Source organism: Oncorhynchus kisutch, linkage group LG5, assembly GCF_002021735.2.
Source record: "Oncorhynchus kisutch isolate 150728-3 linkage group LG5, Okis_V2, whole genome shotgun sequence".
Lineage (NCBI taxonomy): Eukaryota > Metazoa > Chordata > Actinopteri > Salmoniformes > Salmonidae > Oncorhynchus > Oncorhynchus kisutch.
This window is the reverse complement of record NC_034178.2, coordinates 69,065,857-69,081,731: the sequence shown is the minus strand read 5'-3', so window position 1 is coordinate 69,081,731 and position 15,875 is coordinate 69,065,857. Positions and strand designations below refer to the sequence as shown.

The following is a 15,875-nucleotide window of genomic DNA, read 5'->3' as shown; positions in this document are numbered from 1 at the left end:
CTATTCTGAAACTGCTTTTGTTTGTTGGAGTCTTCAAAAAGCGGAAGCTTTTGGAAAAACACACGCATATGAACACACACACACACGCGAGCGTACACACACACACACACACACACACACACGCACGGGTACACACACACACACGCGAGCGTACACACACACACACACACACACACACTCACACACACACACACACACACACGCACGTACACACACACACACACACACACACACACACACACACACACACACACACACACACACACACACCGTTGACAAATGGTGAAGGAGGACAATGCAGAAGCCTGCTGCTATTGGGGAGCTGATGGGGATAATAAAACTAAAGTGTTTGGTCCTTCAGAAAAGACTTTAATCTGGACATATTGTGGTCAGTCAGTGGTGGGAAGAGTATTTACACTGCAATCCTTTTTTATGTCTTTGTATTGATTGATGCGCTTTCATATTTCAACGTTTTGGCCAAACGGATTTACGGATGCCCTCAAGCAACAATCTGAGACATAATAATATTACACTGAGTAGAACCTTTTCCAGGTTATCTTTGTTTATCCTAATGATGTATCTTTGAGTTGTCCTCCTTTCTCTCCACTCCCTCTTCATCTACCCCTCTATCCATCTACCCCTCTATCCCTCTACCCCTCTATCCATCTACCCCTCTATCCATCTACCCCTCTATCTATCTACCCCTCTATCCCTCTTAATCATCTCCATCTACCCCTCTAGCCATCTACCCCTCTATCCATCTACCCCTCTATCCATCTATCCCTCTATCCATCTATCCCTCTATCCATCTACCCCTCTATCCCTATACCCCTCTATCCATCTACCCCTCTATCCCTCTACCCATCTACCCATCTACCCCTCTACCCATCTATCCATCTACCCCTCTACCCATCTACCCCTCTACCCATCTACCCCTCTACCCATCTATCCCTCTACCCATCTACCCATCTACCTCTCTACCCATCTATCCCTCTACCCATCTACCCCTCTACCCATCTATCCCTCTACCCCTCTATCCATCTACCCCTCTATCCATCTACCCCTCTATCCATCTACCCCTCTACCCATCTACCCCTCTACCCATCTATCCCTCTACCCATCTATCCCTCTACCCATCTATCCCTCTATCCATCTACCCCTCTATCCATCTACCCCTCTATCCATCTACCCCTCTACCCCTCTATCCCTCTACCCCTCTACCCATCTATCCCTCTATCCATCTACCCCTCTATCCCTCTACCCCTCTATCCATCTACCCCTCTATCCATATACCCCTCTATCCCTCTACCCATCTATCCCTCTATCCCTCTACCCATCTACCCCTCTTACCCCTCTATCCATCTACCCCTCTACCCATCTATCCCTCTATCCCTCTACCCATCTTCCCCTCTACCCATCTACCCCTCTATTCCTCTATCCCTCTGTTCATCTACCCCTCTATCCCATCTACCCCTCTATCCCTCTGTTCATCTACCCCTCTATCCCTCTGTTCATCTACCCCTCTATCCCATCTACCCCTCTATCCCTCTATCCCTCTGTTCATCTACCCCTCTACCCCTCTATCCCTCTACCCATCTACCCCTCTATCCCTCTGTTCATCTACCCCTCTATCCCATCTATCCCTCTATCCCTCTGTTCATCTACCCCTCTATCCCATCTATCCCTCTATCCCTCTATCCCTCTATCCCTCTATCCATCTATGCCTCTACCCCTCTATCCATCTATCCCTCTACCCCTCTACCCTTCTACCCCTCTATCCATATATCCATCTATGCCTCTACCCCTCTGTCCATATATCCATCTATGCCTCTACCCCTCTACCCCTCTATCCCTCTACCCTTCTATCCCTCTATCCATCTACCCCTCTACCCCTCTGTCCCTCTACCCCTCTGTCCTGGCATCATGTATCATCTAACCCCATGTGCCATATTGGAATTGGAGGGCACATAAAATCCTCTCTGTCCTCTCTGAACTAAACTAAAGCCAAGCTGCCACTCCCCCACCTCTACCAGGCCAAATATTCCAAATGTTTCCCATGATGGAAAATGGCTGTGGCTATTTTAGACTCACAGTTCAACCTGGGCATAATATAGCAGCACCAAACCCTCTTCCAGCACAGTGTCCAGCTCCCAGCCTTTTTAGCCTTGCTGTTAAGAGGATAAAGCTCAGAGGGCACTGAGGCCTGCTTTCATTTGACCCCCAGGCCAACCTGAAGTAGCACAGAGGGCACTGAGGCCTGCTCTCATTTGACCCCCAGGCCAACCTGAAGTGGCACAGAGGACACTGAGGCCTGCTTTCAGTTGACCCCCAGGTCAACCTGAAGTAGCACAGAGGGCACTGAGGCCTGCTTTCAGTTGACCCCCAGGCCAACCTGAAGTAGCACAGAGGGCACTGAGGCCTGCTCTCATTTGACCCCCAGGCCAACCTGAAGTGGCACAGAGGACACTGAGGCCTGCTTTCAGTTGACCCCCAGGTCAACCTGAAGTAGCACAGAGGACACTGAGGCCTGCTTTCAGTTGACCCCCAGGTCAACCTGAAGTAGAGGACACTGAGGCCTGCTTTCAGTTGACCCCCAGGTCAACCTGAAGTAGCACAGAGGACACTGAGGCCTGCTTCCATTTGACCCCTAGGTCAACCTGAAGCAACAACCTCTCTGTTAATAGATTTGAGGCTCTATTCAAGCTGTATCCATGAAGCGCTATAGATTCTGTGCCAGTAATTTTAAGGTGATTTCCGATTCAATAAATCAATCAATCAAATGTATTTATAAAGCCCTTCTTACATCAGCTGATATCACAAAGTGCTGTACAGAAACCCAGCCTAAAACCCCAAACAACAAGCAATGCAGGTGTAGAAGCACGGTGTCTAGGAAAAACTCCCTAGAAAGGCCAGAACCTAGGAAGAAACCTAGAGAGGAACCAGGCTCTGAGGTTTGGCCAGTCCTCTTCCGATTGAGTCGACATATGTGAGAACACTACTACTGTGGGAACAGTCTTTCAACAACGCTGAATTTCTGCGATACAGATTGAATAGTGTTCTTGGTATTAATAAACTATGTGCCATTGTACTAATGTACTAATAACCAATGGCAGCAAAGTCTTGGTTTTCATTAGGACACACAACAGAAAACATTTTCAAAAACGTTAGAAACAACAGAAAACATTTTCAAAAACGTTAGAAACAACAGAAAACATTTTCAAAAACGTTAGAAACAACAGAAAACATTTTTTAAAAACGTTTTACAACAGAAAACGAAAAAAAGTTCAGCTAGTTTTCTTCTGACCACGACCCTGAGGTAACAACATATCTGCTTAGTCCACCTATTATTAACCCATATAATCAATAACTACTATGAATATTGGTTATGAAACATGGCTGGTGAAGGATCGTGTCATCCTTCCCTCTCTGGTCTACGAGGAATCCTTCTGCTTGATATCGATATTAAGGTCGAATGACAGAGAACACTCATTAATCACAAACCAGGGGCAAGAGGTCAGAGATGAAAAAAACCAAACATTTAATGGTAAATTGAAGGGGTTTTAAAATGAATTACAGTACATTGCTGTCGTCGTTATACTGTAGAAAAGTAATGAACGCATGGTCTTATGCACTCTCGATCGCAACGATATTTACCGTTCTCAAATCTTTACTCTCGATCGCAACGCTATTTACCGTTCTCAAATCTTTACTCTCGATCGCAACGCTATTTACCGTTCTCAAATCTTTACTCTCGATCGCAACGATATTTACCGTTCTCAAATCTTTACTCTCGATCGCAACGATATTTACCGTTCTCAAATCTTTACTCTCGATCGCAACGCTATTTACCGTTCTCAAATCTTTACTCTCGATCGCAACGCTATTTACCGTTCTCAAATCTTTACTCTCGATCGCAACGCTATTTACCGTTCTCAAATCTTTACATTGGTGATCTGGTATGTTCCTATTCATCCAGTCTCCCAAAACATTCGGCAGCCCCAAAAGAGTTCCTATCAGTACTGCATCATATCAGCAACTAGATTAGATATACTTTGGTACAAACTTGATATGACATGTTTCGTCAACCACTAGGTAGAAGCAAAGGACAAGAGGACGAGGTCTTTGGGTTTCTTGGCTGACAATGAGTTTTGAGTGTGACTGGAACTCAGCAACGTCCTTCAGTTTCTCTCACTGGGAAAGGATCTAGCCTGGTACCAGTTCTGTTTGTGCTGTCTTCAAAAAAGACTGTGGTCATCACGCCAAACAATAACTGTAGGAGTTGGAGCAAGAAAAGCACAAATAGATCCTGGAACAAGTCAGTAACGTTCCTCTCTGTGTTTCGCTACTTTTCTTTATGTTCTCAAAAAACAGTTTTAGTACAATGTGGTCAAGAAAGATCAAATAACATGCACCTTCTAGCATGTCTAGCTAGCAATGCCAGTTACTAATGCCAGTTACTAATGCCAGTTACCAATGCCAGTTACTAATGCCAGTTACTAATGCCAGTTACTAATGCCAGTTACCAATGCCAGTTACTAATGCCAGTTACTAATGCCAGTTACTAATGCCAGTTACCAATGCCAGTTACTAATGCCAGTTACTAATGCCAGTTACCAATGCCAGTTACCAATGCCAGTTACTAATGCCAGTTACTAATGCCAGTTACTAATGCCAGTTACCAATACCAGTTACCAATGCCAGTTACCAATGCCAGTTACTAATGCCAGTTACTAATGCCAGTTACTAATGCCAGTTACCAATGCCAGTTACTAATGCCAGTTACCAATGCCAGTTACCAATGCCAGTTACCAGTGCCAGTTACTAATGCCAGTTACTAATGCCAGTTACTAATGCCAGTTACTAATGCCAGTTACTAATGCCAGTTACCAATGCCAGTTACTAATGCCAGTCACCAATGCCAGTTACTAATGCCAGTTACTAATGCCAGTTACTAATGCCAGTTACCAATGCCAGTTACCAATGCCAGTTACCAGTGCCAGTTACTAATGCCAGTTACTAATGCCAGTTACTAATGCCAGTTACCAATGCCAGTTACTAATGCCAGTTACTAATGCCAGTTACCAATGCCAGTTACTAATGCCAGTTACCAATGCCAGTTACTAATGCCAGTTACCAATGCCAGTTACTAATGCCAGTTACCAATGCCAGTTACCAATGCCAGTTACCAATGCCAGTTACCAATGCCAGTTACTAATGCCAGTTACCAATGCCAGTTACCAATGCCAGTTACCAATGCCAGTTACTAATGCCAGTTACTAATGCCAGTTACTAATGCCAGTTACCAATGCCAGTTACTAATGCCAGTTACCAATGCCAGTTACTAATGCCAGTTACCAATGCCAGTTACCAGTGCCAGTTACTAATGCCAGTTACTAATGCCAGTTACCAATGCCAGTTACTAATGCCAGTTACTAATGCCAGTTACCAATGCCCGTTAATAATGCCAGTTACCAATGCCAGTTACCAATGCCAGTTACCAATGCCAGTTACCAATGCCAGTTACCAATGCCAGTTCCTAATACCAGTTACCAATGGCAGTTTCCAATGCCAGTTACCAATGCCAGTTACTAATGCCAGTTTCCAATGCCAGTTACCAATGCCAGTTACTAATGCCAGTTACCAATGCCAGTTTCCAATGCCAGTTACTAATACCAGTTACCAATGCCAGTTACCAATGCCAGTTACCAATGCCAGTTACCAATGCCAGTTACCAATGCCAGCTACTAAAACCAGGCAAGCATAAAGATGTTTGGAAAAATGAGAAAAGCTACAACTTAGTTTCTTTCCAGGCGAACAATTAGCTGTATTATCTCATCGGGGTGTATTACGTACCGGTGAGCAGTCGACAAGTAAACAAGCATGAGCCGTCTCTTTAAGATTTCTCAGAAAACATGTTTGCAAGTGGGAAAACCTCTGCCTCCACTAGCTTGTTATTGAGAAAGACTATATTTAGGCCTATTATTAGCCCTTTATCTCTCATGTGGTCAAGAAAATTCCTGCCTTCTCTTCAAAAATCTATTTGTGAAGCTATTTTCTTGGTCCCCAGAGCAGCAAACCCCAAAACACGTTTTACTTGTAATTATCTGAGCATTACTCCAAATATTTTCCCTGCCCCAGGATACCTTCCAAATGGCACCCTTCCCTACGTAGTGCACTACTGTTGACCGTGGGCCCATAGGATAGTGCACTACTGTTGACCAGGGCCCATAGGGTAGTACACTACTGTTGACCAGGGCCCATAGGGTGCCATTTGGGACACACATCCAGAGTCCCGTTTATACCCTGTGTTGGAAAGCACCAGTTGTGTCTATGAAGTAGAAAGCACTCATTGTTTTGGAGAATTCTCATAAGAACAATCACCGTCTCTGTTCAGGCTTGTATTATTGCCCACGGAACTGGCCCTGGCCACAGAATTATAGACCGTTTCTTTTTCTCCTTTCTCTCTCTCTCTCTCTCTCTCTCTCTCTCTGTCTCTCTCTCTCTCTCTCTCTCTCTCTCTCTCTCTGTGTGTCTCTCTCTCTCTCTCTGTCTCTCTCTCTCTCTGTCCCTTGCTTATGTATCTTTCCTTTCTCATAACTTCTCATACCCTCTCTCTCTCTCTCACGCTCTCTCTCTCTCTCTCTCTCTCTGTAGCATTTATGCAACTCCACCAAAATCTATCCCTGGTAATGGAAGGCCAGTCAAAGGCATTTTCATAATTCTGGGCCTGTATTCATAAATCAAGAATACCATTTTGTAAACGGGGAAATTCTCTATTAATTTCAATGGCATAACAACGAGTGTTACGTGTACTGTAGTTTTGAAGACAAGTGTTTTTCTACGCATCATGAAGTGGCAACAAAAAAAAGGTTTTCTTAAAGGTTAGAGTTTAACAAGCTTTTGAGGCATTTTACATGTGATCATCCCTATGCATTTCAAAGGTCAAAGGTCAAATTGATGTATGCAATGATAGTGTGTATTTGAAGAGTTTATTTCCAAAACCCTATATCCACCAATTATTTTTAATTTTTTTACATTTGTGTTTTTCATCTGAAGTGATTGCTAGTGGGTACCTTCATGATGTGTTTGTAAAATATTACTGTTCTCAAATTTTTTGATTAAATTTTTTTAGCTGCATATGATTTTTATTATTAGTTTCATTGCCAAACACTATATATCCATTTTTAGGCCTGAATATACTGTTTGTATCCTGTATATTTGACTGTGATATGTGGTTAGCTATCTTAACATAAATGCACTGCATAAGAGCATCTGCTAAATGACAAAAAAATTGAAATGTAAATGTTTTACATAAATATCTCATATTACTGTATTCAATTATTTGTTTTAAAAAATATATATATATTGATGTCAACAAATGCATCATTTACACATTCCTTCATTAAAAATGTGGGTCATTTGTTACATTTGACTGTGTGAAACTGGATATGTAGCATTTTGCAACAAAAATCATGAATTATGTCTCTCTGAAAATGAAACCGTCAAGTGATAGATTATATCTGTCACTGAACAACCCCATGTGCCATGATAAGATGGTGAAAAAAAAACACACCAATCTCTTTCAATATTTATTTAAACAATAAACGCTAATTTGCCAACATTTCTGGGAATAGATATATAGCGTTTTGGAATGAAACTCTTCATTTTTTTAATGTGTACAATTAATGTTCTATTCTCTGTATAGTATTTTTATATTATATTTTCTCCCTGGATGTATCGGAGCACAATAAAAAGAAGAGGTTATTGAGATTTTGTATGAGGAAAATACTGCTACACCTTGAAGAGAAAAAGATGACTAAATAAACAAAGACATGTTTTTGCTACAAGTTTGTGTTCATAGGTGATTCATGTAGTTCTTTAAATGTGTTTATTGCAACCAAAAGAGGAAGCTACATATTTTTATGTCCTAACCTGCTGTCCTAATCTGCTGTCCTAATCTGCTGTCCTAATCTGCTGTCCTAAACTGCTGTCCTAAACTGCTGTCCTAACCTGCTGTCCTAATCTGCTGTCCTAGCCTTCTGTCCTTGCGCGCTGTCCTAGCCTTCTGTCCGAGCCTGCTGTCCTAACCTGCTGTCATAGCCTGCTGTCCTAACCTGCTGTCTTAGCCTGCTGTCCTAGCCTTCTGTCCGAGTTTGCTGTCCTAGCCTGCTGTCCTAGTGTGCTGTCCTAGCCTTCTGTCTGAGTTTGCTGTCCTAGCCTGCTTTCCTAACCTGCTGTCCTAGTCTGCTGTCCTAGCCTTCTGTCCGAGTCTGCTGTACTAGTCTGCTGTCCTAACCTGCTGTCCGAGTTTCCTGTCCTAGCCTGCTGTCCTAACCTGCTGTCCTAGTCTGCTGTCCTAGCCTGCTGTCCTAACCTGCTGTCCTAGCCTTCTGTCTAGTCTGCTGTCCTAGCCTTCTGGCCGGCCTGCACGGTGCAAACTGTAGGGTCCAAGTCCTTAGTCCAAAAGGTAGCAAAACGTAGCAAAATGCTTTTCAACACACAAAATGTTTCACTCTGTTTTCTAACATTTGGTGCCTAATGAACAGCTCTCTGCCTGGCATGCTAGCTGGTCTTAAACGGTGCACACAGCAGTTCTGTGTCTTCGGCAGATGCAGGTATGGACAGAGCAGAGTAGATCAGAATTAAACTGTCACACACTTCCTGTTTTTCACCCAGTCATAGGAAAACAACCAGCCAACACAGTCACATGAGCTAGAGACCACATTTTGAGGGGAGGGAAAGGGAGAGAGAGAGCGAGGGAGCAAGAGAGAGTGAGAGAGAGTGAGGGAGGGAGAGAGAGAGAAAGAGAGAGAGAGAGAGAGGGAGAGAAAGAGAGTGAGAGAGAGTGAGGGAGCGAGAGAGAGAGAGAGGGGGGGAGAGAGAGAGAGAGAGAGACAGACAGACAGAGAGAGAAAGAGCGCGAGAGAGAGAGAAAGAGCGCGAGAGAGAGACAGAGCGAGAGAGAGAGAGAGAGAGAGAAAGAAAGAGCGCGAGAGAGAGCGTGAGAGGGAGAGAGAGGGGGAGAGAGAGGGGGGGGAGAGAGGGAGGGGGGGGAGAAAGAGAGGAAGTTAGAACATCTGAGTTGTATTAAGACAAGATCACAAATGCCAAATCTTTCCAAGAAGATATTCTCTGCCATAAAAAGCTATATCTGGAGAATTCTGGCAGACACAGAATGGAAAACTTATTAACTTAACCTTACTTAAAGAAATAACTTTCAGTTATTTTAAGGATGGACTGTCTTCCCCAGGGCCAACAGATCTCGCCAGCCAGGGATCCGTGTTCACAGAGTAGGAGTGTTGATATAGGATCAGTTTCACATTCTAGATTATAATAAATAAGATTATGGACAGAGGGGACCTGGTCCTACATCAACACTCCTGCTCCGAGACTCATTGTGAAAGCCAGACAAGTGTTAGGACATCTTTTATCATGAGGTTTCATCTGTCCATATTGTTGTCTTCACTGAGCTACTGCTGCCTCTCTGCCCCTAACCTCTGTCTACAGCAACTGTACAGCTACGTGTAGTGACATAGAGTGTCAGGGGCTGTTGCCTGATGGAATGGACCTCAGGGTGTACTTGGAAGTTGTCGTTGTTTGTTTCCTATGCGTTGTTGATTTAGCAACAACAACAAAATGGGAACCATGCACCTCTGTTGTAACGCAGTTTAGTATTCTGATGTTCATATTTACCACGTTATGTGTTACTGTGTAAGTGTCCTTGGGTATCTGGAAAGGTGCAAATTAAAAGTATTATTGCAATAACATATCCACTGGCAGCCAAAATAAACAGCGTTCATCGATCCACATCCCACATAGTCATCAGAAATATCACCTGTATTAAACACACTTAACCCCAAAAAAGGTCTACTATGGCAAATGGAGGTCTCATATGAGTGGTTTGAGACCTGGGTTTTTATGTGCCAGTAAAGCTGGTCGTTCATGGTGTCTTGTCTCCGTGTATTAAGACATTTTTATCAACGATCATCGGGCTTCTCTTACATGACTATTATAAACTGGGAGGTTTGGGTCCTGGGTGCTGATTAGCTGAAAAAAGAATTCAAGCCAATCGTAAACAGTGCATTTGGAAAGTTTGACTTTTTCCACGTTCTGTTACATTACAGCCTTAACTCTAAAATGGATTACATTGTTTTTCCCCCCTCATCAATCTACACACAATACTCCATAATGAAAGACAAAGCAAAAACAAATGTATAAATAGATAAAACCTGAAATATCACATTTACATAAGTATTCAGACCCTACCCTGTACTGTGTTGAGGCACCTTTTGGCAGCGATTACAGCCTTGAGTCTTTTTTGGTATGATGCTACAAGCTTGACACACCTGTATTTGGGGAGTTTCTCCCATTCTTCTCTGCAGATCCTCTCAAGTTCTGTCAGGTTGGATGGGGAGCGTCGCTGCGCAGCTATTTTCAGGTCTCTCTCCAGAGATGTTTGATCGGGTTCAAGTCGGGGCTCTGGCTCGGCCACTCAAAGACAGTCAGAGACTTGTCCCAAAGCCACTGCTGCGATGTCTTGGCTGTGTGCTTAGGATCGTTGTCCTGTTGGAAGGTGAACCTTCGCCCCAGTCTGAGGTCCTGACCTTATATAGACAGGTATGTGGCTTTCCAAATCATGTCCAATCAATTGAATTTACCACAGGTGGACTCCATTCAAGTTGTCGAGACATCTCAAGGATGATCAATGGAAACAGGGTGAACCTGAGCTCAATTTCAAGTCTCATAGCAAACAGTTTGAATACTTATGTAAAGAAGGTATTTCTGTGTTTAAAAAAAATACTATATATATACAGTATATATCAAATAAATGATTAACAATACATTTTTTTTTAACATATTTTTATTTTCCCCTCACAAAGTTGTCAAATTACGAATGTCACCTATCAAAGCGAAGGACACTTACTAAAAATATGCTTTTTTTTCCATCACTACAAATGTAAAAACCAGTAAATAACCGCACAAAGCAATGGTATGAAGAACAGCAGTACAATAGATGGCAATATATCTCCACATAAATCAGTTTGGTCTTTATAAGGTACGTGGGAGAGAGAAGATGTTAGAAGCTATAGTCAACCCATCAAGTCCATTGGATGTCCACCATCAAGTCCATTGGATGTCCACCACAGCATAGGCAGGATCAAAGGCAGAAGACGTGGTGTTGCTGTATTGTAATCTGATTGTTGAGGCATGGTTCCTCTAGCCTGGTCCCAGATCTGTTTGTGTTTTTTGTAAACGCCAATGGTGAGTCGGAACCATAGGGGTTGACAAGACAGCACAAACATGATCTGAGACCAGGCTATGGGTTTTCTCCAAGGCCTCCATGCTTATTCCAAGACAGATACAAAGCATTAGGCTTATCTTTATTTTCTAAGTGTTCAATACCTGTGGTTTGCATACCTGATGTGTTTATGAATTATGATAATGGACTAAGGTGGCATTAAAGTAATGGGAAGATGTATTTTTTCTTGGTTTCAATTTCTCAGTCTGAAATAACATTTAGTATTTCAGCAGATACACTATCGTGTAACAAATATGTAACATTTATCCAAATTAAGATTTAGTTTTGTAACCATGATTTTGTTTCATGGTTGGAAGATAACTAGCTAATCACTTCTGCCTTTTCTATTTGACCATACCCTCTGCACTAGTATGACAGTTATGGCCTACCAAATTGTATGTGTCTTTATATAAAATGTGGGAGAGGTCAATTTTAAACGTTAAAAGCTAACAAATCTGCAGGCATCCTTCATTTTCATGGTTACAGTCAATTTGATGATAGAGGTATATTTCAATGGGGATTTACCTTGATTCAAAAGGCCCTTTTAAATATGCCTCAACCCTCTTGTGACACTACATCACAATGCTGAATGTGTACTACTAACTATATGTCGTAAGTCATACAGTAGCCTATGTGCAGAATTTAAATAGTCTGCCTTGGAACCAACATTGTTGTGGGGTCATAGGGGACAAGAGGCTAAACTGCCCTGGATAAGCCTGTGATGTAGCTGCTTTAGGGGGGTTTGGGAGGGAGCACTGGGTCCATACTCCCAGCAATGGGTCTTCCTCACCTCTCCACTATGAGAGCTGTTGTGTGGTGGGATTTATTTTTCAAAATGGCTGCCATGGCTACACATTGGTGGTGGATGAGGTGAGCTTCCCCCTTACTTTGTAAAGCGCTCTGTAAATCCAATCAATTATTATTATTGGGGTAGTGAATGTCGAGTGACTAAAGTGCAAGATCCCTGCTTTATTCTGTGGCCTATAGACTCACTAAAGGACACTACACATGAGAAAAGCAAAAAGCTTTTTTCCAAAAAAGATTTTTTTTTTTATTAAGAAATAAAAAGGTTGAATGTTTTTCTCAGTAAAACCCTATTTTAAAACACACATTTTTTGTTTTACAGGTTATTTAGCGCCATAGAAATAAAAAATAAAATCTTTCAAATTGTATTTGAAAAATGTTTCTTCTTCATGGATTAAAAACATTTCCCCTTGTACATTCTTAAAAAGGATGGGCTGGTATGTAATGACATGTAATGTATGAGGCAGGAGAGTTAAATAACTTTAACATTATGTTTTCTATCTGTAGGGATCAGTAGCCTGTCTGATTATAGACAGCTCATCTCAATGGAAATGGAGAATGTGATCCAAATGGCACCCTATTCCCTATATAGTGCACTACTTTTGACCAGAGACCTATGTCAAAATTAGTTCACTATGTAGGGAATAGGGTGCCATTTAGGACACAAGCAGAGACTTCTCCAATCTCCAGCGATGGGACTGGGTGTCAATATCTTCACTGTAATAATGTATTCTCATTTGGTTTTTCAGTAAGCTTCTTTGATACAACACCTGTAAGGTACCTAGCTCGCTAACTACTAGCATTTTTTTTTTACAGGTACCTAGCTAGCTAACAACTAGCGGTTTGTTACAGGTACCTAGCTAGCTAACAACTAGCGGTTCGTTTCTGTGCGACATAATACATCTTCTGTACAAACAAACAGCACTACGGTAGATAGACAGGCTTATGTTTGGCGGCAGCATCATTTCAGAATGTCACCTATACCTCACAGGCCAATTCCGACTACCAAATCAGATTTGAGATAGTCATTATAAAAATGGCAGGATAACTTTTCATTGCAACTCCAGATATTTTAAAACGTGTAATATTTTTGATAAAGATGAATCAAATTCTGTGTGTTATGACAGAAAGCGATACTACTGCATTGAACGTTGTTTCTTTGTTGATATTATGGCATAAGATTTTGTGGTAGGTTTTCATTGGCCCCTGAAATTGTCGTAATTTTGTCTCTTGCATTGTTTAAGCAAGTTTTTTATATTTTCTTTCTCTCTACAAAGTTAAAAGTACCACCTATTTGAAAAACAGAGTGAAAAAATACTTATCTTTCTACGAAGTATTGCACATTACAAATTGCAGTTTTGTTGATTAACAGTAAGTTGTTAAATGACGATTCATCCTCAGGAAGTATTAATAACTGGAGACGGGGTGGTCATTTTACATTTTGAATACAAAAAAGGCAAAAACGTGATTGAAAAACAATCAAAGTACAATAAACTAAACGTTCTGAATTTATACCCCCAGGGGGAAAAAAAAGACGATTTTTTAAATTTTTATGGAATAGAATCAATAGAATTAAGCGAAGCTTCCGTTTCACTACATGGGGTTTCACATTTCAACATTCCATTCTAAGAATATATTTTGCATTGTGAATCATAAACACTTCAAATTCCAACTGGCTTTTGTTTGAATTGTTTCTGCCTCTTTGAAAAGCTGTGCTAATATAATATTAAAAACTAAACTAAGATATGACGACCGATAGATAGGGAGTGTGAAAAGGCTGGAGGAAGTGGATAGTATAAGTTAGTATATTAATCAATTACCCATATGTATTATCATTACATCAGAATGTACACTGACCTAGCCTGCAGAAATTCAATAGAATGATCTGATCGATGTGATTGAGAAGCAGTCTGCTTGCATTTTGAATGGTTCCTTAATCAATATTTACGATTTATGATCAATATTTACTGTATGGGGAGTTTACATTAATGCGTAAAGTTATTGTGGCAGGTCCTTTAGGCTCCTGTCAATCCATTAGAGAGACAAACTCAAGAGATGCTATATGCATTATATAGTGTGATGTTGTGCTTGCTGTTAACTTGCCACTATGTCATGTCCTCTATCTATAGCCAGCGATACAACAACAGACTAAAACACTAAGAATGAAGGAAAAAAACTCACTTCGTTACTTAGTGCAAATAATGAAATCACAGACTTGAAAGACATATGATGTAGCTATTGTATGCACTGGGATGGATGGCATGTAGCAGTAGTGTCCTTCACCAGCATAGTATAGTCTACTTTAAAATGGAGTTGGGCTGACTCTATGTATGTACACTAGACACTGTACAAGGAGGACAGGTTTGTACCTCCACAGTCAGAGCCAGGTACAGTTGCCGGCACTAAAAAGCTAGGTTGTACTGCAGTGTTATTTATACAGACAAGAACAATTGCTGCAAGGTGCTCAAGTACCTTCTAGCAAATAGTTGTGTCAAAAACCAGTATTGCAGACCAGGGCAGGATTTTAAAACCCTAACTTTTTAGCAACTGTAGATGAGATGCTCTGGACCATGAACGCTGCCTAGTAGTGGAGGCACGTTCAGGTTCAGTTGTAATTTTACAACAAACATCGACGACAAACAACACTCGACTAATCTCACTGTATACAAAGGGGGCACCACCTCCACGATATTATCGTACTATAGACATTAGTTAAGCTGAGAAGAGAGAGGGGCTAGGTTGATCTAGATACAAACATGACATAGTCAAATGTTACTGCTCAAAACATGACACACATTTAGTTCTTACGGTTTTATACGGCCCTTTTTTGTATTATGTATTTTCTTCTCTTTAAAAAAAAAAAAAAATATTCCTAAAATAGAGACGACCGCTTATAGTTCTACAGGAAAGAAGAAGAAGTAAAAATGGACCATGTACTGATTCTGCTTGCTCCAAGTGGCATGGAAATCTACATTTCCTTCTAACTACATTAATTGTAATAACAGTAATATTAATAACAATAGTTGCATAAAAAATATTAAAAACATAGACAGGAAACCAATAATGTAACTTCCTCTGTAGAAAACAAAAACAAAAAGAAGACTCCTAGTGCAGATACATAGCAATGTAAACCTGGTCCTATAACTAGTTTAGTGATAATATAGTATAATAACATAGAAAGCGGGTCATTTCATCTTTTTTTTTTTTTTTTCTTATTTAAAATTCGTTCCTCTCACAGAGAGCGCTCACATCATAGTTTCTACAATAGTGTGGGTGGGCTTGATCAGGCCGTTGTTCCCGTTAGGGTCCAGGGGGTAGGCCAGCTCGGCGGACATGCCCTTGGGACGGTGGTCGACTGGACGGGAGCTAGCACCTCCCAGCGGAGCTGCCACAGCCTTGATCCTCTGGGTGGAGACAACAACAAAAAAAGAGCTCTGTTTAACGCCACTAAATACCAATATACTGTACAAGTATGATTATATGACAGCAAGTGTACCTGTTACAGATGGATCAACTTGAAAAATGACCTCAAGACTCACCGACTTCTATTGGCTTAATCACAACTTTGTTGGGAGGTCCACTATATCAGTCAAGAGGTCAAGATGAAGCTTCTGAACTACATGAAGTACCTAGGGGTAGGAGCTAGGGCTTAGGGTGTAGGGTCTAGAACCTAGGGGTAGGAGCTAGGGCTTAGGGTGTAGGGTCTAGAACCTAGGGGTAGGAGCTAGGGCTTAGGGTGTAGGGTCTAGAACCTAGGGGTAGGGGCTAGGGC

General features: G+C 41.6%; 1 protein-coding gene across 2 annotated transcripts in view; it reads right to left on the bottom strand.

Moving 5' to 3' along the window:
* Positions 1 to 12,527: 12,527 nt before the first annotated feature.
* LOC109879040 (sodium- and chloride-dependent taurine transporter-like) overlaps positions 12,528 to 15,875 on the bottom strand; it is a 41,029-nt gene continuing 37,681 nt past the window's right edge. For both annotated transcript variants that reach the window (XM_031825731.1, XM_031825730.1), the window contains exon 14: positions 12,528 to 15,507. In XM_031825731.1, the coding sequence (XP_031681591.1) occupies positions 15,349 to 15,507 (159 nt within the window). In that variant the 3' untranslated portion in view covers positions 12,528 to 15,348. The remainder of the gene's footprint in view (positions 15,508 to 15,875) is intronic.